The sequence below is a fragment of the Sphaeramia orbicularis genome, chromosome 22, assembly GCF_902148855.1.
Source record: "Sphaeramia orbicularis chromosome 22, fSphaOr1.1, whole genome shotgun sequence".
NCBI lineage: Eukaryota > Metazoa > Chordata > Actinopteri > Kurtiformes > Apogonidae > Sphaeramia > Sphaeramia orbicularis.
In genome coordinates, this window is record NC_043978.1 from 12,370,321 (window position 1) to 12,392,571 (window position 22,251).

The 22,251-nt window shown below is 36.2% G+C and overlaps 1 protein-coding gene across 1 annotated transcript in view; it reads right to left on the minus strand.

Moving 5' to 3' along the window:
• Positions 1-22,251, minus strand: part of LOC115413212 (uncharacterized) — a gene marked incomplete at its 3' end in the record, with an annotated part of 39,297 nt that overhangs the window by 14,357 nt on the left and 2,689 nt on the right. Inside the window, exons 2-13 of the mRNA XM_030125948.1 lie at positions 12,136-12,249; positions 10,542-10,679; positions 9,669-9,833; positions 8,062-8,174; positions 7,079-7,247; positions 6,864-6,960; positions 4,299-4,498; positions 2,982-3,146; positions 1,495-1,635; positions 1,028-1,129; positions 700-873; positions 61-219 (exon numbers count right to left, since the gene is read on the minus strand). Coding sequence (XP_029981808.1) covers positions 61-219; positions 700-873; positions 1,028-1,129; positions 1,495-1,635; positions 2,982-3,146; positions 4,299-4,498; positions 6,864-6,960; positions 7,079-7,247; positions 8,062-8,174; positions 9,669-9,833; positions 10,542-10,679; positions 12,136-12,249 — 1,737 coding nt within the window. The remainder of the gene's footprint in view (positions 1-60; positions 220-699; positions 874-1,027; positions 1,130-1,494; positions 1,636-2,981; positions 3,147-4,298; positions 4,499-6,863; positions 6,961-7,078; positions 7,248-8,061; positions 8,175-9,668; positions 9,834-10,541; positions 10,680-12,135; positions 12,250-22,251) is intronic.

Genomic DNA, 22,251 nt, shown 5'->3' on the forward strand with positions numbered 1-22,251 from the left:
TTTGATTATGATACTCTGTTCCTCTTTTACTCTAATTCAGCAACCTCCTCGTTCACTGACCTGTGATTGTCCAACGACAGTTCGGACTCGGTCCTGAATGGCGGATGCGTGGAGATACTGGATAGGAGAGTTCTTCTGATTTGTCATAACCATCACCTGAAGGTCCTGCTCCTCTGTCACCACCTGACCTTCCAGCTGTAGACCGCGAGATATGAGGACCTGTAAGAATAAACAATGTCAAACAACCATCTTGAACATTTTTATTTTATTTTACCTTTATTTAAACAGGAAGTCCCACTGAGATTAGGAATCTCTTTTGCAAGGGAGACCTGGCCAAGGTAGCAGCCATACAAAGTCCAAACAACATAAAACACATACATGATACACAATGAACAATAAAACACAATAACAACTATTCAACCATAATGGCATCAAGAAAAAACAGTGACATTCCTCCTTCACTGCATTCTCCAAGATACTTTTAAAATGATTAATAGAAATGAATTTATATACATTTACAGTTTTTTGAGGATTATTCCATGACCGTGGTGCATGGTAGGAAAATGCTGTTATTCCAGTCTGTCAGAACTCGGGGAACAGTCAAAAGCAACCACTTGGAGGAACATGAGGGTCTTTTTAGTACAGGCCAATAAGCCTGTAAAAGTTTAACTGTTTCAAAGTTGCTGTCTTTGACGTTACCCTGGCTCGAGGGTCCTGTCCACGCTGCTGCCGCTCTGCAGCCTTCAGAAGCTGGTACAGATCTCTGGCCTCTGTCTCCCAGTGTAAGAGTTCAGCCAGACGACTGTCCAGACCTGATACGCTGTGCTGTAGCTCTGTACACACCTGTTCTGCCTCAAACAGTGTCTGCATTACCTACACGACAAAGAACAGCAGTTAATGACAACTCCTTTTGAACAGTTGTGCAGAGAAATTGTACATGCATTCATTAAAAATAAAATAAACCATAAAAACTGAAGTGCTTATGGATAGTGTACGAGAACACTGAAAGGGAAAGCTTCGTCCTTACTTCAGGTACAGCCTGTTTCAGTTTTTGTAGTTGATCAGCACTGCAGTCTGGGGACGGAGCAAGCGCTGCCAAATCCACTTCTTTAATCTTCCTCATTATGAACTAAGAAGACGGAAAACAAACAATCAGGTTTGACAGAATAACAACCACACCACGAGATGGGATGTTTGAGGTTTTACCTGTTTTGACATAAGCGATTTTCTTCATTTGTTATTTTCATTAAATGTAATGATCATTAACAATCATCTGGATCAACTGTTTGGCCGGAGATAGTCACATAATGTAGTAATAAAATTAGTTTAACATATGTTGAAATATGAATTAAGAGGTGCAGAGCTGTGCAGAAACTCCATGTTATAAATATAGAACTAAGACTTCCAGATGGTGTTTATATAAATAGAGCTGAGATAAATTAAAGGAGTTAAAAGAACAAACAGTCCAGTATGAGTTATTTCCTTCAGTCCCACCTGTAGTCTTTTCCTGTAGGTGCGTAAAGGACCTCCCATGGCCTCCAGAGGCTCTTTGAGGATCAGAGTGGCCTCTCTGATCAGAGCCTGCAGGTCGTGAGGCGTGGCCTGGAGGTCAGCGCTGGGTTCAGACACACTGTCCTGAAAAAAAAAAAAAGACACAAAAAGTTGTAAATTAACAAGAACAACAGCTTAAAAGAAAAACCAAATAAAAAAAAAGATATTTAATGCAAAAATAAACCTGTTAATTATTTAAGAGCTTGCAACATTTTAACCCTTTAAACACCAAAGTCACAATATTGCAACAGGCATCATAACTGACTGAAACCGACCATAACTCCAGATAGAGTGGCCAAATCTTGTTACCACCTCCCACCAAGAGATAGCAGACATGTCCCCCGTCAATCCTAACACCATTTTAGGGCATGTTTCTATTCAAAGTTGAGACGAAAATCCAGTTTAAAGGTGTGGTCCTGAGCTGGTTTAATAAGTAAGTAAAGTTTATTTAGTTTTAGTTTGGATAGATAAGGAAAGATTTGTCTACTGTGACGCTTGTGGCTAAAAAGCTACTAAAAAGTACAGCATTTTACCTTCTACTAATGTTTAAGTTCATTTATTTTAAGGACAAGATGACAAAAAAAAAAAAACAAAAACACAAAGAAAACCTCCATGTAAATACGCTCAAAGTTCAATTTTACTAAAAGTTGCACAATCCAATATGGCCGCCACCCTGTGACATCACAATATGCAAATTACATGAGAAAATTTACTCCATTCATAAACTTTGGGTCATAACCACTATTTTTCTCATTTACAGTATGACTTTATCTCTAATCACTTCCAAGATACAGCTTTTTTAAATCTTGATATCAAAATTGAATTTATTATTATTACCTCTGCCAAGGAGGTGATGTTTTTGCTGGCGCTGGTTTGTTTGTCTGTCCGTGTGCAAGATAACTCAAAAAGTTATGGACGGATTTGGATGAAAATTTCAGGAAATGTTGATACTGGCACAAGGAACAAATGATTAAATTTTGGTGGTGATCGGGGGGGCACTGACCTGCCTTGGCGGAGGTCTGCGCTCTCCGAGTGCTTTTCTAGTTTTTTTTTTATAAACTTCGGCACCTAAATGGTTAACGTTAACTCCTTTTACCACAGTGGACAGGTTAATACACCCAGTATTTTCACAGATAATCCTCAGAGGTATGTTTGGTTCTTGTCCAATATACAAATTAAAAAACACTCAAGTCAATCATAATACACTGTGATTATAGATTACATTGTTTTGATTATGTCCTCCATATAAACAGTAAAGGCTAAGAAACAAATATGAAGCCACTCCTTCATCACAGCGTGGGAACAATTAGAACGAAGGGACAATCGTAGCTTCAGGCCTGAGAAGTTAAATTACCAAATCCCTTTTACTTGACAGTAAATAACCACAGAGAAATCAAACCACAAAGTGACAAAGAAGTAAATGCTCATACAAATGTGTTTCTCTTGACGAACTCGGCCCAGTGCATGTTGACTTTACGCAGCTCCTCTGCCAGGTTCCTGCTGGTCTGAGGGTCCGTCGACTCGATCAGGAAGTTCCCCACCTCATTCAGGTGGGCGTGTCTGGAGCCCCACTCGGCCATGGCCTCGGGCGTCACCTGAACATAGGGTGGAATGTTAGAGGATGTCTGGGTAATTTTTCAGTGAATCAAATCAAATCATCACATTTGTTTATTTAGTGTCACATCATAACAAAAGTTATCCCATGATACTTTACATTTAGAGCTGGTCTGAACTAGACTGTTAAGCCAATTTACAGAAACCAACAGAATCCTCCAGAAGCAAACACTTCAAAGTAGGGTTAGAATCATGTCCAGTGTGATTAAAAAGACCAGATAATTCTGTTTGTTAGTAGAAGAACCCAGAGACCATGTTTTTTGTTTTTTTACCAGTTTGAAATTAATTTAAAAATCTGATAATGTGATTTATAAGTTCAAAACATTAATATCTCAGTTCATAAAATAATACAATTAATACTTCAAGATGGAAAGAATAGCAACAAAACTGATGCAAAAAAATCAATGAGATTGTGTTTTTTTTTTTTTTTTTTTTACTGTTTTGAAATTGAATCAAAAATCTGGTAATGTGATTTATAAGTTCAAATTATTAGTATTTCAGTTCATAAAATAATAGAACTTATACTTAAAGATGGAAAGAAGAGAAAAAAAAAACTGATGCAAAAAATCGATTACCAATATCTAATGAGTAAATAGTGCAAAAATACAACATCAAGACAGAATTTTAATCAAGACAAAACATGTGCATTGTTTATAAAAAATACTTGTGAAAATCTCCAAATCTAAAGGGTCTTTCAGATGAAATGTCACAGCATCATTGGGTTCTGAAATCTATTGATGCCTCACCACAACAGGTTGATGCACAAACATCTACATGTGCAGTTAAAACAGGAAAGGAACAGGTGATAAGGGGAATTCCCTAAATTACACATTTTCGTATCAAAAACTGATGTTGAAGGCCATAAAAAAAGGCTGTAAATAACATACGTAAACAGGTGAGGTCTGTTATGTGTCCTCTCTGAATAACTCTGTAGACCTATTTAGGTTTCTTAAGTGAGGTAAAGACATTTTAGTTTTCATAAAGAAGCGTGTATTATTACAGAAAAAGTTTCCCCATTGATTTAGAGGGGAAAAAAAAACACAGGAACCATGAAGGAAAAGTTGTCTAGTATAAAGTTGTATATGTAGTGAGTAGACAGTGTAAATGTCATCCCATTAGACGGTCTTTCCTACCTCAGGACTGCGGTCGTGGCTGTGGACTCCGCTGCCCTGTTCCAACCACGCCTGTAGGGAGCTCAGGCAGTCGCTGTACGAATCCCAGGCTGACAGAACCCGGCCCATGGTGGTCTTGACTGCTTTTACCTCATCCAGAACCAGGGCGGTGTCGTCCTCCAGCTGCTTCACCTGCTGACTGACGTGGTGGTAATCTGCAGCTGTGGAGGCAAAACTAGCAACTCAGTCTGGGAAAAAACTGCACCAGCCATTTGTCAAAACTCTTGCTAATTAGGTATGATCAAATATTTTTTTCCTCTAACCATATGATGATATATATGATATCGATAATTGAAATAAAAATGTTTAATTTGATATTAACTTTTGTTGTGATGCTGCCATTTTTGAAAACTTTTTCTAAGTATGATTAAAAAAAAATTTCCTCTAACCAATTATTCGGTTGTAAAATACAGCGTTTAAGGTATATGCTGAATACATTTGAGGATGAAAATGTCAGAGGAACGTCACTTTTGAGAACTTTGTAATTCTTGCAAAAAATATACATTAATTGTCCATCCGTGATGCAGTAGTTACCTCCGCCAAGGAGGTCATGTTTTTGCCAGGGTTTGTTTGTTTGTTTGTCTGTCTGTTTGTCTGTCCGTTAGTGTGCGACATAACTCAAAAAGTTATGGACAGATTTGGATGAAATTTTCAGGGTTTGTTGGAAATGGGATAAGGAAGAAATGATTAAATTTTGGTGGTGATCGGGGGTGGGGGGGCCCACGGGGGGGGGCCCATTTCCAACAAACCCTGAAAATTTCATCAAAATCTGTCCATAACTTTTTGAGTTATGTTGCACACTAACGGACAGACAAACAGACAGACAAACAAACAAACAAACCCTGGCAAAAACATAACCTCCAGCCTTGGCGGAGGTCTGCGCTCTCCGAGTGCTTCTAGTTTTAGATATTTTTCATTTAAAAATATTTGAAACTAGAAGCACTCGGAGAGCGCAGACCTCTGCCAAGGCTGATCAGTGGCCCCCCCCCGTGGGCCCCCCCCATGCCAAGGAGGTTATGTTTTTGCCAGGGTTTGTTTGTTTGTCTGTCTGTCTGTTTGTCTGTCCGTTAGTGTGCAACATAACTCAAAAAGTTATGGACAGATTTGGATGAAATTTTCAGGGTTTGTTGGAAATGGGCCCCCCCGTGGGCCCCCCCACCCCCGATCACCACCAAAATTTAATCATTTCTTCCTTATCCCATTTCCAACAAACCCTGAAAATTTCATCCAAATCTGTCCATAACTTTTTGAGTTATGTTGCACACTAACGGACAGACAAACAAACAAACAAACAAACCCTGGCAAAAACATAACCTCCTTGGCGGAGGTAACAAAATGTTGCCTTTTGAGTATGTTTAAGATGGCATTTAGATATCTATTTACCTTTTGATTTCAAAACAATGTATTTGGGATGCATTTCTCCAGAGGTCAAGAACATAAACAGATACCTTTTCGGTATATTACTAGCTGCAGGAAAAAAAGCAATAACTAAACGATGGATGACACAAGAAGAACCGACAATAAATAATTGGATAGACATAACCATGGGAATTTATAGGATGGAAAGAATAACCTTTACTGTAAATCTGAAGATGGATGTTTTTGTGCGACACTGGGAGGGATGGGTGAGATATGTGAAGCCTTTGAGATCTGATTTTGCTGAGATGAATGCATGACTATGAACCCAAAATCATCTGAAGGAAATATGTTTTTGTGTTTTTGTTTATCTTTATTTATGCATTGATTCTTTACTTTGAGATCTTGTATGACAGGACCATAATGAGCTGCTGTAAATGTTTTTGTTTTGTTTTTTACAACCACTCTCTGGATGTGCATAGTTTGTCTTTTTGTTTGTTTTTTCAATGTATGAAAAGAAAAATTTTCTTTCAATAAAAAGAGAATTAACAAAAAAAAAAAAAAGATGGCATTTAGACCTTTACAATTATGTGGAATATTTGGCTTAAACTTGTCTGGTTCAAAAGTTATGAATCAAAAAGTAGTGGGCTGTCCATCCGTGATGCCCTTGACCTCATCCCTATATAATATTTACAGCTAAAATACAACTATTGATGAACTATACAAACTGGAAAAATACAGATGAAAACAGTGAAAAATAGCCAAAAAATGACCAGCGAAACTTGATGGAAACACTCCAAAACAACACTATGACCATTATATACATTATTTACAAGAATTCACCACTAAAACACCGCTAAAACCTCACTAAAACACTACCAAAAGTAATAAAAATCCTCCATCTTTCTCTTACCGACTGCACTCTGCTGCTCTATGCTCCGCCCACTTCCACCCCTCCCCCTCAGCCAATGCAGACCTCTACCCTAATGTGTTATAGACCAATAGAAAGAACCCAATCTCAAGTTTCAGATGATATTTGAATTTTGTAAAAAGTGCAAAACGTTCAGGAGTTATGCTAATTTGAATATCAATGAATGCAGAGACACACACCGTCTTAAAAGGATTAATGAGTGTTTGGAAAGCAGGTCGAGGGGTCCTGGAGACACTTACCAAGGGCAGATTTACTTGAGTACTTCTCAGATATGTTTTTCAGCTTATAAACAGCTGCTTCCAACAGAGACGGGAGGTCCTGTCTGTTCACCAGCTCCTGTTTTAGAAGAAAATGAAAGTGTAGAATTACCACCTGATGTCTGAAGGCGTCCACCGACCACTCACTGTGGACGTCCACCTCTGGTCCACACTCAGCAGGACTCATTCATACTTACATTCCACTCATGCAGCAGCACCCGGACTCCTTCAGGGGAGATGTACGGCCTCTTCCACATCCGGAGCTTGGTCCTGATCTGTCCCAACAGATCCAAAACGGTGTGGCGGTGCTCCCGGTACTCCAGCTTGATCCCATGGTACTTGGCAGTCACTCTCACACTGGTGAACCTGGGAAAGACAAGTCCACAAAGACTGTTAGGGACATGAGGAAGGAAAGGAAGAACAGAGGAAATAAGAAGAAATCAGAAGAGTGGATGGATGGATGGATGGATAAATAGATGATGGATGGATGGATGGATAAATAGATGATGGATGGATGATAAATAGATGGATGGATGGAAAAAATGATAGATAAATGGATGGATGATGGATGGATGGATAAATGGATGACTAAATGGATGAATGGATGAATGCATGGAAGGAAAGATGGATGGATGGATAAATAGATTGATGGATGGAAATATGGATGAATGGACAATATAAAATAAATATATATATGTATAAGATAGATAGATAGATAGATAGATAGATAGATAGATAGGATGGATAAATAAATGGATGGATGGATGGATGGATGGATAAAAAGACAGATGGATAAATGGATGATAAATAGACAGATGGATGAAAAAATTGATGGATAAATGGATGGATGATGGACGGATAAATGGATGGATCGAACGATAAATGCACAGATGGATAAATGGATGACTAAATGGATGAATGCATGGAAGGAAAGATGGATGGATGGATAAATAGATTGATGGATCGAAATATGGATGAATGGACAATATAAAATAAATATATATAGTCTATACTGTATATATCTAAGATAGATAGATAGATAGATATATAGATGGATGTTTTTCCTCATCCTTCTATTTATTCAGTCATTATATTCTATATCCACATGTTCACATATTTTGGTTCCAGCTGTTGTTTTAGTTCATGTCCACTTCCACAGACGTCCACGGTCCTATCTCACCTCCTCTTCAGCTCGTCCATCTTGTCTGTGGGAACCAACATGTTTCCGTACTCGTCCACGTTTTGGAAGCTCTGGAAGGTCTTCACCTGCTGAGGCATCTCCTCCAGACAAACCTGAGACGATTCAGCGTTAAAATTAAACACAAAATCGGAATACAAAATCATGTATAAGTCTGTTTTCTACAACTGTTAAACAAACAAGCATGTTATTAAGAGGTTTAATGTGAAAAGTTGGTCTGAATTATTCTTTAACTCTTTCGGTGCCAGACAGTTAAGGGGCTAATAAGCCTTAAAAGTGCCACAGAATTTGGCCGTTTTTCAGTATTTCGCGTCGTTTTTCTAATCAAAGTCTGAATCGTCATCAGAACTCATTTTCTAGCAGATGGGACTGTTTTGACAGATCGCTGTGTTTACGATATTACTACAAAATGGCCATCTAATTTGCATATGATTTCATTCATAAATTCATTCATAAAATTTCCCAAGCAGAAAACGAAACGCGAGCTCTTCCTTGGTCAAAAACCGCTCGGTAACATCCGAGCGATTGCTACTTAGATTCAAAACGCACCGGATGCAGCCGATTCATTATTGGTCGTCATTTGCAAGAAGATTTGAAAGAACGTCATCGAAATGTGAGAAAGAAATGGGGGTGGATGGTTTGTTTGTACACAAATATGGCGTGTTCTCCAAAGCCGATCTGATCGGCCCGTGGCACTTTAAAGGTTGTATTCGTAAAGCCGATCTGATCGGCCCGTGGCACTTTAAAGGTTGTATTCGTAAAGCCGATCTGATCGGCCCGTGGCACTTTAAAGGTTGTAGTCGTAAAGCCGATTTAATCGGCCCGTGGCACTTTAAAGGTTGTATTCGTAAAGCCGATCTGATCGGCCCGTGGCACTTTAAAGGTTGTATTCGTAAAGCCGATTTAATCGGCCCTTGGCATTGAAAGAGTTAAATCACCTCCTAAAGCTGACACTTAAAGATTACAACTATATTGTAAATATATAGATAATATTTAAATCTAAATGTATATACATATTTATATAAATATATATATTTTTTCGCTTTATATTTCGTGTTTCACTTGTATGTTTTTCTACCTGTCTTCTCTACATTTGCTTGTATTCTCTGGTTATTGTGAAATTTCCCCACAGTGGGACAAATAAAGTCTTATCTATTCTTATCTCTTTCATATTATATCATATTGTATCTTATCTCTTTCTTATCTTATATCTATCTTATCTTATGTTTATTTTATATCTATCTTATCTCCATCTTATTTTATCTTATCTGTGTCTATCTTATTTTGTCTTATCTTATGTCTATCTAATCTTATCTTAAACTTATGTCTATCTTATCTTGTCTTATGTGGATCTTATCTTTTATCTTATGTCTTTCTGATCTTATCTTATCTTACGTCTATCTTATGTCCATCTTATTTTACCTTATCTTATGTCTTTCTTATCTTATGTCTATCTTATCTTATCTTATTTCTTCTCTTACCTTACCTTATCTTATCTTATGTCTATCTTATTTCTTCTCTTACCTTATCTTATTTTATGTCTTTCTTATCTTATCTTGCCTCTTATCTTAATCCCAGTCACTCCTCACCTTGAGCAGCTCCTGTTTCTCCCTGGCCTCATCAGCAGCCCGCCCATGGTCTTGGGGGTCTCCCTGCTCCTCGGCCAGAACCCCCTCTGATCGCAGCAGCCAACGGGCGACTGAGTCCAGGGGTGGAGGAAGGGTCATATCCAACTCCATTTTATATTCACGGAGCTGAATGGAACCACAGACAGAATAGGCACTTATTAAAGCAGCTGAAATCCTCCACTATACAGGGTGGGGAAGCAAAATTTACAATATTTTGAGGCAGCGATTGAAAGACAGTGTATGACCAATTAGTTTATTGAAAGTCACGAGAATTTATTTGCCACAAGAAAATTGACATAATAGAAAATGTTTTTATTCTATGTGTCCTCCTTCTTTCTCAATAACTGCCTTCACACGCTTCCTGAAACTTGCGCAAGTGTTCCTCAAATATTCGGGTGACAACTTCTCCCATTCTTCTTTAATAGTATCTTCCAGACTTTCTCCTAATAGTTTTGCTCATAGTCATTCTCTTCTTTCCATTATAAACAGTCTTTATGGACACTCCAACTATTTTGGAAATCTCCTTTGGTGTGACGAGTGCATTCAGCAAATCACACACTCTTTGACGTTTGCTTTCCTGATTACTCATATGGGCAAAAGTTTCTGAAAAGGTATGGATAATAGTGTTAGGTATGATTATGACATCAATATATGTTTGGTTTCTAAACAATTGACGTAGTGCCTGCTGAGAAAAAACAACTAAATGTTCATTGTAAATTTTGCTTCCCCACCCTGTATATTTAGAAAACATGGTTGTAATAACATTTTTTTAAGAGAGAAAACTTCGCTAGATTCAGTTTTTTAAAGGGTATACACAGATGTGAGTGGGCGGACCTTCTCGGTGAGGGTATCCCAGGCCTGTCGCAGAGCGCGCTGCTCATCGCTCAGTTTGGAGCTGCGTCTCATCGCTGTCAACAGAGGCATGATGGGACGCCGCTGCTCATTGAATGACACCAGAAAGGTGTGAATCACCTGAGGGATGGAAGGAGAAACAAACACTACATTATTATTACATTCATTATAGAGTTATCTGTTTCAGTAGTTCTGGTAGTACTTTAGTAGCAAACAGCGTGTGCATTTAATATTTTATTCTAGAGCTTTTGCCCATGCCTACATTTTTCTTCAGCATTTTGCGATATTTTTATACTGTCCTTTTTGTGTTCCTTTTTGTGTTTTTGGTGCTAAATAGAACAGAGCTGCTAAACTGATTTTCATTGATCCTGTGACAATAAAGATCTATTCTATTCTATTCTATTCTATTCTATTCTATTCTATTCTATTCTATTCTATTCTATTTGTTTCTATTCTATTAGTTTCTATTCGTTTCTAAAATAGATTTTAAGGATAGTTAAATCCTTAATTTAGGACAAATTTAAGACTTTTTAAGGATGCAGGTTAGGATTTAGCGAGGACTTCAGGTGTTGAAAAAATTAAAAATAAAAAAAATTGTGTTATTTTGGATTGGCAGAGGTATTGTGTGAACCATGCAAAGTTCTTGTGTTTCTCTTTAGTTTTTGTGTTTAATTTAACCTCCTGAAACCCAGGACAGTACAAGTTTCTGCTTTTTTGTATTAAAAAATGTTGCAATAATTTTTTCAAATATATTTTTTTATATTATTTTTTAATGAATCTTCTTTGAAGTGGACAGTTTTTTGTTGTTGGACAATAAAGCATCATAGCTGGATCTCATGGGGTTAAGTCTGTGCAATTTAAAGGAGTGATATTTTGCTTTTTTAAATGGAATTCTTCATTTTCCAATATTTCCCTGTGGTCTCCATGAACTGTAAATCCTCTGCTTGGATCTGAATTCTTCATTCATTCAACTCCACAGGTCCATCTTCAACCCTATTTCTGAGTAATGACACCAGAAAGGTGGTTTGGAGCGCTGGCCCTTTAAATGCACATGAGCCACTTCAGGCCCCGCCCCCTCCAGGTTGTTGGCTGTGCTGCTCTGTCCCGTTCAACAAACAACTGAACATTTTAGGTAATCAGACCACAGTTTGGACATATTTTCAGTATGGACTACTACCGCTGCTGCTGAAAAAAACATTTCGTCGTACTCGGAGAAATGTTCGTCTAAAGTCTGGGCTTTATATGTGCAAATGTTGTGATGTAACTAGTTATAGACATAACAAATTAAGCAGGAATTAAAACAGGTTGTAGAAATCCACTTGATTTTTGCCCAAATGAATATAAAGACAGTTTTGCAGCAGCTGGAGGGTTCAAATTCAAACTGTATGAACTATTAGGGTCCAAATACACAAATAAATGAACCACAGACTAAGAAAAGTGGGTTTAGATAAATGTGAGCCCTTTAATACGTCTACATGAGTAACTGGTGGATTCTCTTGATAACTACGGAACTAGACTCAGATTGAAATCCCAACACCCAACATATGTCAGTGTTAGTGTGTGCTGATGAACGTACATGGTATCTCTCAGAGTAACTCTCCCCCTCAGTGGAATCCCATCCCTCCAGCAGCTCGTCGTAGGCCTGAGTCAGCCAACATGTCACCTCCTGGGCCTTTTGATTGGGTGTAGCCTGGAAATACGGGACAAACAAAGTGTCACTGACTGAAAATTAAGTAAAAAAAAAAAAAAAAGACCCTCCTGATTTGTCAAGTTAAATGTCTAAATAAGAGGAACAATGCAGAACATCACCAAAGTTCGCTCCCTTTGAGATTATAATTAACCCATGAACACCCAAACATGGACCACCAGAGACCAAAACCATCAACTGATAAAAAATGCTTAATAACTTCAGAACCACTAATCCTATCAATACATGTACATAATTGTTGTAAAATGCAGTTTTTCATTCATTCATTAGTAATACCCATGGAGTTTGATCAATGACAGTGGATAAAATGAACAAAAATGAATAAAAAACCCACAAAATAATAAACAACGTGGAAAAACTAAGCAAAAATTTTACTAAAATAAAGTAAAAAAGGAATAAAATAAGCAATAAAATGAACAAAAAATGCCTAAGTAATGAATAAAATGAAGAAAAATTAATAAGAAATATTAACAAATCAAACTAAATAAAAAAAAAAGGCTAAGAAAATAAAATGAAACCAGAAAATAGTAAATGAAATTAACAAAATGAACAAAAGTGAATAAGAAAATGTACAAAATAATAAATAACATGAACAACATGAGTAACACAATGCACAAAATTAATACAAAATTTAAACATTGATTCACCAGTAAAACCCATGGAGTTGGATCAATGACAATGGATGGACACACTGGGTTTATGTTCAGTTAATGATAGATTTTACTGAAAAAGTCAAGTTTTCTTCAGTTTTTTCTGTTTTTGATATAACCTACCTGATTTTCACAGAAGAAATGCAAAATACAGAGGATAATATTAGAATAAATGCTGATAAATCACTGTAAAAAAGTTAAATAAAGAAAAACTGCCACAAAAGTAGCACTGGGTCTCTAATGGGTTAAGACACATTACAACATAATGTGACATCAATTTTTTAATCTGGATCTATGACAGATGCAAACAGAGGCCGTATATTATCAAATATGACAAACTACTGCGTCTGAAAACCCAAACACAGCTCCACTTACAGTTCTCTTTACATGTTTACAACCCATGACATAGGAATAAAGTGATTAGATGAAGCCAGAACTACAGGAAAAAGCTGGTTCATTCTGTTCAGTGCAAAAAAAAAAGCTGTCTCATTTATGTAATAAAATGATATAAACAAATATAATGAAGCGGAGGAGCTGTGGGAAAAGCTTTTCCCACAAGACACCGTGACCAGTCATGGGATATTTCCCCAAAGCTGAGCAGCAGCTGTTGTGTCAAAACATCTTCTAGTTCAGCTACAAGCCTGTACACAGCAGAGAACCGAGCCCAGGTACATGTTTGTTTTAGTTACAATGGGTTTTTTTTTAAATTCATGACAACATACCACTGCCTTTATTTTCCTCACAGTCAATGGAAATGTTAATGGAGATCATAGTTATTGAATGATTCCTGTCAGTGTTTTGTGAACATAATGGGTTTGAATCCATGTAAATGACATTTGTTCATATATCCTAAAGCTGGGGTGTCCAACATGTGGCCTGCGAGCCAAAACTGGCCCTCCAAGGGGTCAAATCTGGCCTGTAGGATGAATTTGGGAAGTGTCCAGGACATTGAACTACACTCAAAAACATAATTAAGCCAAAAATGTTGACTTTATGTATTTTAATTACATGTAAATTTTCCATGTAATTTTATTACATAAGTTTAATGTAAAGAGTTGCAGTTAATACAATGTTTTTTCTATCATACTGAGTCAATATGAATAAATTAAATACCTTCAGTGAGATTTGATTTAGTTAATGCAAACTTTTACATAAACTGTGTTTGACTGTGACGCTCAGCCTTTTTATGTGATCTAGTAAATAAAGTATACTTTATTTTTTTAGATTCACATTATACTAAGTATATTCACATTATGTTTGACTTTTTCGGATAAATAAACTTTAAATTTCATATATTTCAGTTACATTTTACTTTAAAATATTACTTCATGTTTATTAAAGCCAAGAATAATTTTTTTGAGTGTACAGGGTGTATCAAAAAAAAAAAAAAAAAAAAAACCTATACATTTTGAAAAATTACCCCCAGTTCCATATTTGATAATTTCTGTAATTTTCTTTTATGGATGTCGGTAGGTAGGAGATTAGTGGATATTCGTCCAAATTTCCAGACCCAGGTTTTCATGCATGAGTGAGCAGGGGCAAATTGCGCAATCCAAGTTTAAACTGGTTTGCATGAAGTAGCGGTGGGATTTAAATCCAATCAAAGGTCGTGGGAGGGGCCAATGGGCGTCTATCTTGTTTTCCACAAAATTGCCAGGTTACAGCGTTAACACTTTGGACACCATGTCAGTTTCATTTCTTTACCCATGGCAGCTGTTCCTGCCTTTCAAAGTTAATTCAACTTGTTTAGGCCTGAAAATGTCACTGAGGACAGACCAAGTTAGGGTTAGGGTTAGGGTTAGGCTAACCCTAACCCTAACCCAATTTTGTGGAAAATTGTCCCATCTCACGACCTTTGATTGGATTTAAATCCCCCCGCTACTTACTTTACAAACCAGTTTTAACTTGGATTGCATAACTGTCCCCTGCTCACTCATGCATGAAAACCTGGGTCTGTAAATTTGGACAAATATCCACCTACCGAAGTCCAGAAAAGAAAATTCCAAAAAATTATCAAATGTGGAACTGGGGGTAATTTTTCAAAATGTACAGTTTTTTTTTTTTTTTTTATACACCCTGTAGTTTTAGTTCAGGTTCCACAAACAGACCAATGTGATGTCAAGTAAAATAATAGCATCATAACCTATAAATAATGACAACTAAAAATGTTCTTGGTTTAATGTGAAAAAAATAACATCACCTTATGAAAATATTTACATGTACAAACTGTCCTTTAATAATAAAATGGGAATAAACAAATGAACAAATATGAACCTGAAATGTTTGATGAAAATTAGGTGCAATTTGAACAATATTCTGCCTGTTACTAATGTTTTATGCATTTGACGATCAACTGTGATCTGTAAGTTGTGTTAGTAACAAGCTGAGATGGAATACTGTAGAAATAGTTCTTATTTTAGACTCCAAAATTTAACATTATGTCCGTTATCAGAGGTTTGTGTAACACTGTGTGTAACACATGTACAAATGATAAGTTGAGGCTTAATATTGTTAATATTGCACTTATTTTTCCTAAGAAACTTCATTTTTTTCCCACGTTTTTTTGTTTGGATAGTTTGTAAATGTAAATATTTTCATAATTTGCTGTTATTTATTGCACTAAAACAATTAAAAAAACTTGAAGTTTTCATTAATTATAGATAATATTGAACACAGTTAACAGAAAAAAGAACAAAAAACAAATATGACCAAAATAAAGAATAACAGGATCAAAACTTGTAAACATGAGCTAAATGAGCAGAAATAAACTGAAAAAAAAAAAACAAAAAACAAAAAGCCAATAAATATGATCTAATTAAGCAAGACAAAAAACATGCACAAAAATCAACAAAAACTTGAGAAACATTAACAAAATTGTTTAATTTGCTCTGACTTCTCTTAAGGCATTTCCTGTTGTTCATATTTGTTCAGGTTATTCATATTTTTTGTGAAAGGATAGTTTGCACATGTAAATATTTTCATGTAACTTTGCTTTTTTTTTTTTTTTTTTTTTTTTTTTTTACACTAACACAAATGGAAAACTGTCATTATTTGCAGGTAATTGTGTTATTCTTGTACTGGTTGAGGTCAGACTGGGCTGAATGTGGAACCTGAGCTAAAATGAGTTTAACACCCCTGTTCTAAACTCTCCTATCGTGTATAATCTCTGCACAAAACCCTTCTGAGAACCCTCCGTCCGCTAATATCCTGTCAGAAACTCCAGCCGACAGGTGTGACTGATCCGTCACGAGTTCGGCGAGAGGCGATACCGGTTGGAATCTGTGCGCCGCAGTCGCCCATGAGCCCTTCATTCATCTGATGGGAGCTCCGGGAACACACCCTCCTGTGGCTTTGGACCGGATCCCAGAGAACAGGGCAAACCCGTTCCATTCAGCGTGATCCGTCCTGCTTTTAACCACCATGTGACTCCGAGGGAACGTCCAAATAATTCAGAGCTCAGTGTGGGGAACAGCAGAGCCCAGTCACCACCCTGAGTGTCTTTATCTGAAGTGAAAGTTAAGGTGATGGGAATGTTTGGCTCCGGCCATTTACACTCTGAGACCAACTGTTTAGAACCCACAGACGTACACTATATAGACAAAAGTATGTGGACATGTTGAATTCAGGTGTTTCAGGGGTCTGGGATACAAAACAATAAAGACGAATGCCATACTATAGTTTTATATTGGGATAAATATCATTGCATTGGAGAGGAAATATCTATATTACAAAAAGGAAGTGGACTTTGTTTGCGCATTTGTGTGTGTGTCTCGGGCATCACACAAAATCCATACAGATCTGACTGCTGCACTTTGTCATGCTTATGTATTTTTGGTTAAGGAAGACACTAGCAAAAACGGCAAGTTGATAGGACCAACATTTTGGGAGAAATTAGTAATTTTGGAATTCAGCAGCCTTACAGTCATATTGCCATGACCAGAATCACATGAATGCTTTGGTGGGGACTGCTGGACAGATGCGGTACAGCATGCATGAATACACAACAAATCATTGCATTGGAAAAGAAATACTGATGCTTCCTCAAAATTTCTAAAAAATGTTTCATGCTTTGACCGTAAATAATAATTTTCTACCACAACTAACCATCTACTTTCTTCACATCTCACTTAAGAAAAAAAATATCCCATTAAATTTGAAGAAAATAATGATGTTTTAACTTTAAATCCTCATGAACAGGACTTCTTACAGCTGTAGACATGATGTGTCCCAATATTTATGTCCATATAGTTTAGAAACATCAATATTTCCTTAAAGTTTAATGGTAGATTTGTCTTTGTCAGTGAGATGTGAAGAAAGTAGATGGTTAAATGTGGTAGAAAATTATTATTAACAGTCAGAGCATGAAAAATATTTTAGAAATTTCGAGGAAGAACATTTAAAATCAGTCATGGATAAAAAAAACAAAATCAAAGTTGAGAGAAATGAAGTCAAAACCATCTCTGAGGCATTTTGGAAACAAAGATAACAATTTAAACAAAACTTGTTTTTTATCCATGACTATGATTTTAAATATTCTTCCTCTAAATTTCTAAAATGTTCTTTGTGCTCTGACTGTAAATAATAATTTTCTTCCACCACTAACCATCGACTTTCTTCACATCTCACTTAAGAAGAAAAATCTCCCATTAAACTTTAAGGAAATATTGATGTTAACAAACTATATGGACATAAATATTGGGACACATCATGTCCTGTTTATGATGATTTGACATAAAAACATCAACTAGATCCTAGACTTCATTATTGTTAGCACCGAGGGTGGGGTGCAAAAAAAAAAAAAAAGGGGCAGGGGGTGTTTATAAAATCCACATCCCAACCCTGAGGGGCAACATCCCGGTCCCCCAGCATGGATACTTGTTGTGTATTCATGCATGCTGTACCGCATCTGTCCAGCAGTCCCCGCCAAAGCATTCACATGATTCTGGGCATAGCAATGTGACTGTAAGGCTGTTGAATTCCAAAATCACTAATATCTCCCAAAACATTGGTCCTATCAACTTGCCGTTTTTGCTAGTGTCTTCCTTAACCAAAAATACATAAGCATGACAAACTGCAGCAGTCAGCTCTGTACGAATTTTGTGTGATCCCCGAGACACACACACAAACAGAGTCCACTTCCCTTTTATAATATAGATATTTCCTTTCCGATGCAATGATATTTATCCCAATATAAAACTATATTATGACATTAGTCATTATTGTTTTGTATCCCAGACCCCAGTTAGAAAAGAAACACTTGAATTCAATGTGTCCACGTACTTTTGTCCACATAGTGTACAACAAAAAACAGAAAACATGCTGTCAAATCATATATAATTAGTTGTTATCAAAGAGTCTTTTTAAATGAATAGTTATATATATTTTTCTACTGACTGTTTTATCCTGTTTATGGTATTCATAGTGTTGTATCTATGTGTTTTTATTGTGGCCAATGCATCGTAATTAAAAAACCAGGATATACTTTTACATTTTTATTATAATAATAATTAGACTGGATTAGACTTTATTGATCCCACAACGGGGAAATTCACTGGTCAATGCAGCAACAGAATAAAGTTCAAGAAAAAAATGTGCATGCGCAGACAGTGCAAAAGACAATGTACAGTATATATATAAAAAAAAAAAAAATCATAACAATAGCAGTAAGTAATCAAAAACTCTATAAGAGTAGAATAGCAGTACAGATGAGACACAAACAGAACAGATTAATGATTCTATTGCGCAGTAATAATTCATAATTATACAGAATGACTATACAGTAAAGCTCAGAATGTCCTCAAATGAGCTGAAAACGCAGCACTGACTGTTCATAATGACTCTGTAATTGACTAATTATTGGCTCAAAGGCATCTGTTTATGTCTGTCTTTCAACTTTGAAATAAGGACAGAGATTTATTTACTAGTGTTTAATGCTACAGTTCAGCCGCTTCAATATGAAACTGAACGACCTGCACTTTCTTTGTTGAATTTGACAGTTTGAAAGCACTTCAGCAGAGTTATAGGTTGAAGTTATGTGTAATAATCATCTGTTCTTACAATAACAATGCAACATTTATTCAATATCTATTCAAACACAAACGCACTATTTTTATAGACTTCCATAGATAAACTGTACATACTGTTTATATTGTTAATATTCACAGATATAAACAATGTTAATACAGTTAATATTGTAAATATTGTGTCCTATAACACATTTTATGCCTATCTTTGATTTTATTTTACTGTTGGTTCTATTTTGATTTTAGTATTGTTAAATTTAATATTCTATTTTCTTATTTTACTTTTCAGTTTTCTGTAAGTTTATAATTTCTCTATTTTTAAATTGCTGACATATTGTTTTTGTTTTTTATTCATACTGTTGCACTGACCGGAGTAGCAATCCTAATTTCACTGTACACACAATAAAGGCCATTCTATTCTATTCTATTCTATTCTATTCTATTCTATTCTATTCTATTCTATTCTATTCTATTCTATTCTATTCTATTCTATTCTATTCTATGTTAACCTAAAATGTATCAGTACATGTTCCTGTAACAGTGACAAAGTCTTATTCCATTCCATTCTAAGTTCATCCCAAATCTATCATGTTAGTCTTTGGTGTTTTTTTTTTTTTCTAGTCGTCAGTCTGTGCATCTGTTGACCTCTACTGGAACCAGACAAACCAACAGTGAACGTCTACAGTTGCATATGTGAGTATTATGAGGATCCCTGGGGGTGAAACTGAAGTGCAGGGTGATTCTGGCATCTACCTGTCGCAGAGGTGAAGCAGAAATAGCAGGAGTGTAGTGAAGAGGCAGGTTGACAGGAGAAGGACTTTTGGGGGGAGTCAGGTACTGAGTCTGAGAGGAAGAGGAAGGACAAGAAGAAGAAGAAGAGGAGGAAAAAGAGAAGGATCAAGAAGAGGAAGAAGAGGAGGAGGAAGAAGAGGAAGGACAAGAAGAAGAAGAAGAGGAGGAAAAAGAGAAGGATCAAGAAGAGGAAGAAGAGGAAGAGGAAGAAGAGGATAAAAAAGAGGAAGAAGAGGAGGAGGAAGAAGAGGAAGAGGAAGGACAAGAAGAAGAAGAAGAGGAGGAAGAAGAAAAGGATCAAGAAGAGGAAGAAGAGGAGGAGGAAGAAGAGGAAGGACAAGAAGAAGAAGAAGAGGAGGAAAAAGAGAAGGATCAAGAAGAGGAAGAAGAGGAGGAGGAAGAAGAGGAAGGACAAGAAGAAGAAGAAGAGGAGGAAAAAGAGAAGGATCAAGAAGAGGAAGAAAGAGGATAAAGAAGAGGAAGAAGAGGAGGAGGAAGAAGAGGAAGAGGAAGGACAAGAAGAAGAAGAAGAGGAGGAAGAAGAAGAAAGGGAAGAAGAGGAAGAAGAGGAGGAGGAGGAAGGAGAGGAAGAAGAAGAAAAGGAACAAGAAGAGGAAGAAGAGGAGGAGGAAGAAAAGGATAAAGAAGAGGAAGAAGAGGAGGAGGAAGAAGAGGAAGAGGAAGGACAAGAAGAAGAAGAAGAGGAGGAAGAAGAAAAGGATCAAGAAGAGGAAGAGGAAGGAGGAGAAGAAGAAGAATAGGAAGAAGAGGAAGAAGAGGAGGAAGAAGAAGAAAAGGAACAAGAGGAAGAAGAGGAGGAGGAGGAAGGAGAGGAAGAAGAAGAAAAGGAAGAAGAAAAGGAAGAAAAGGAGGAAGAGGAAGGAGAGGAAGAAGAAGAAGAGGAAGAAGAGGAAGAAGAGGAGGAGGAGGAAGAAGAGAAAGAGGAAGGAGGAGAAGAAGAAGAATAGAAAGAAGAGGAAGAAGAGGAGGAAGAAGAAGAAAAGGAACAAGAGGAAGAAGAGGAGGAGGAGGAAGGAGAGGAAGAAGAAGAAAAGGAACAAGAAGAGGAGGAAAAGGAGGAAGAGGAAGGAGAGGAAGAAGAAGAAGAAGAAGAGAAAGAAGAGGAGGAAGAGGAGGAAGAGGAAGGAGATCAAGTTAAACAGTAAAAACCAGACACTGGATGTTAAAGCAGAAACAGAGGCTGGAGGCAAAGATGACGTGAACGGAAACAAAAACAGGAAGTGCACTCATTAAAAAGGAATAAACACATACTTTTAGATTATTTACAATTCGAAACACAGTTTTATTCCTGTCTCTGTTGCATTTTTAATATGTCTAAGTACAAAGTATATTTTCCCTATTTTTTACTTTTTTAAATTAGCATGTTTAGAACCTTGTGCTACCTTTTCTGTCCAGGGACTGTAAATGAAAAACAACCCTTAGATTAACTCTGGTGCATTTACAGCACACCGTCCCTGTTAAATAAACTAATAAAATAACAATAAATAAATCAATCAAATAAACATTTTCCAGCCGCCGTCAGTCTGTTTCCTCCAGATGTAAATAGTACAAATCCTCCAAACAGACTGAGAACTTCATCAACAAAATGTGACATATGATGATAGAAAAAATGCCTAGTTATTCATATTATAAACAGTTTAATAACATAAATTATCTTTTTCTTTTAATATTGGGTGTCTTAATAGAAAATAAACACATAACAGATGCAGACAGTAGTTTGTTTCGTGTTTTTATCCTATATATTGATATTGGGAGCCTTATTTTACTGCTAATAATTAATTTTATTCTGTCTTTCAAAATACTTGAGGACACGTTATAAGGCACGAATAAAAACAGCAATAAAGAAACATTTTAAGAACAATGATGCAGGAATGTGCAAGAATAAACACAGGTATAAGTCTAGGAAGCAAAATAAAAATAAAGTACAAACAGTTTAAACTTGAAGTAAATGACACGTTTATATTTTGCATTTTATACAAATTTTTATGTTGGCTATTTTAAATTTTGTTTGCAATTATAATCCAAACAGATGTACTGTTAAAAACGTAAATATACTGAATATGGTTTTAATATTTCAGACCAAATTCACATTTTAGGCCTAGATTTATTTTTCTGACATTTAAAATACCAATAATATATATTTAAAAAATCTATTATTTTAGTTCACAGCTACATTTGAAAAGGGTAAATTTTCAATATACCTTTGGAGATTTTTACAGATTAATATTCAATGTTTAATATTTTGTCCCCTTTTTGGGTTAAAGTTTCAACAAAGGTTCAATATAAAAAGGGAAAAATAATCAAATAAAAGTAACAAGTGCTTTTTACTTTCCAGGTATGTAAAAATGTCAATAAATTTACAGAAAATACTGAAGAAACTAAAAAACTACATTTTGTTGTATCCCACTGCCAGGTGTTTTATTTATTTATTTGTTTGTTTTGTTTATTTTTAGATTTTTTTCCCACTGTTTCTGAGTGCACAGAAGAACAAAGAGTTT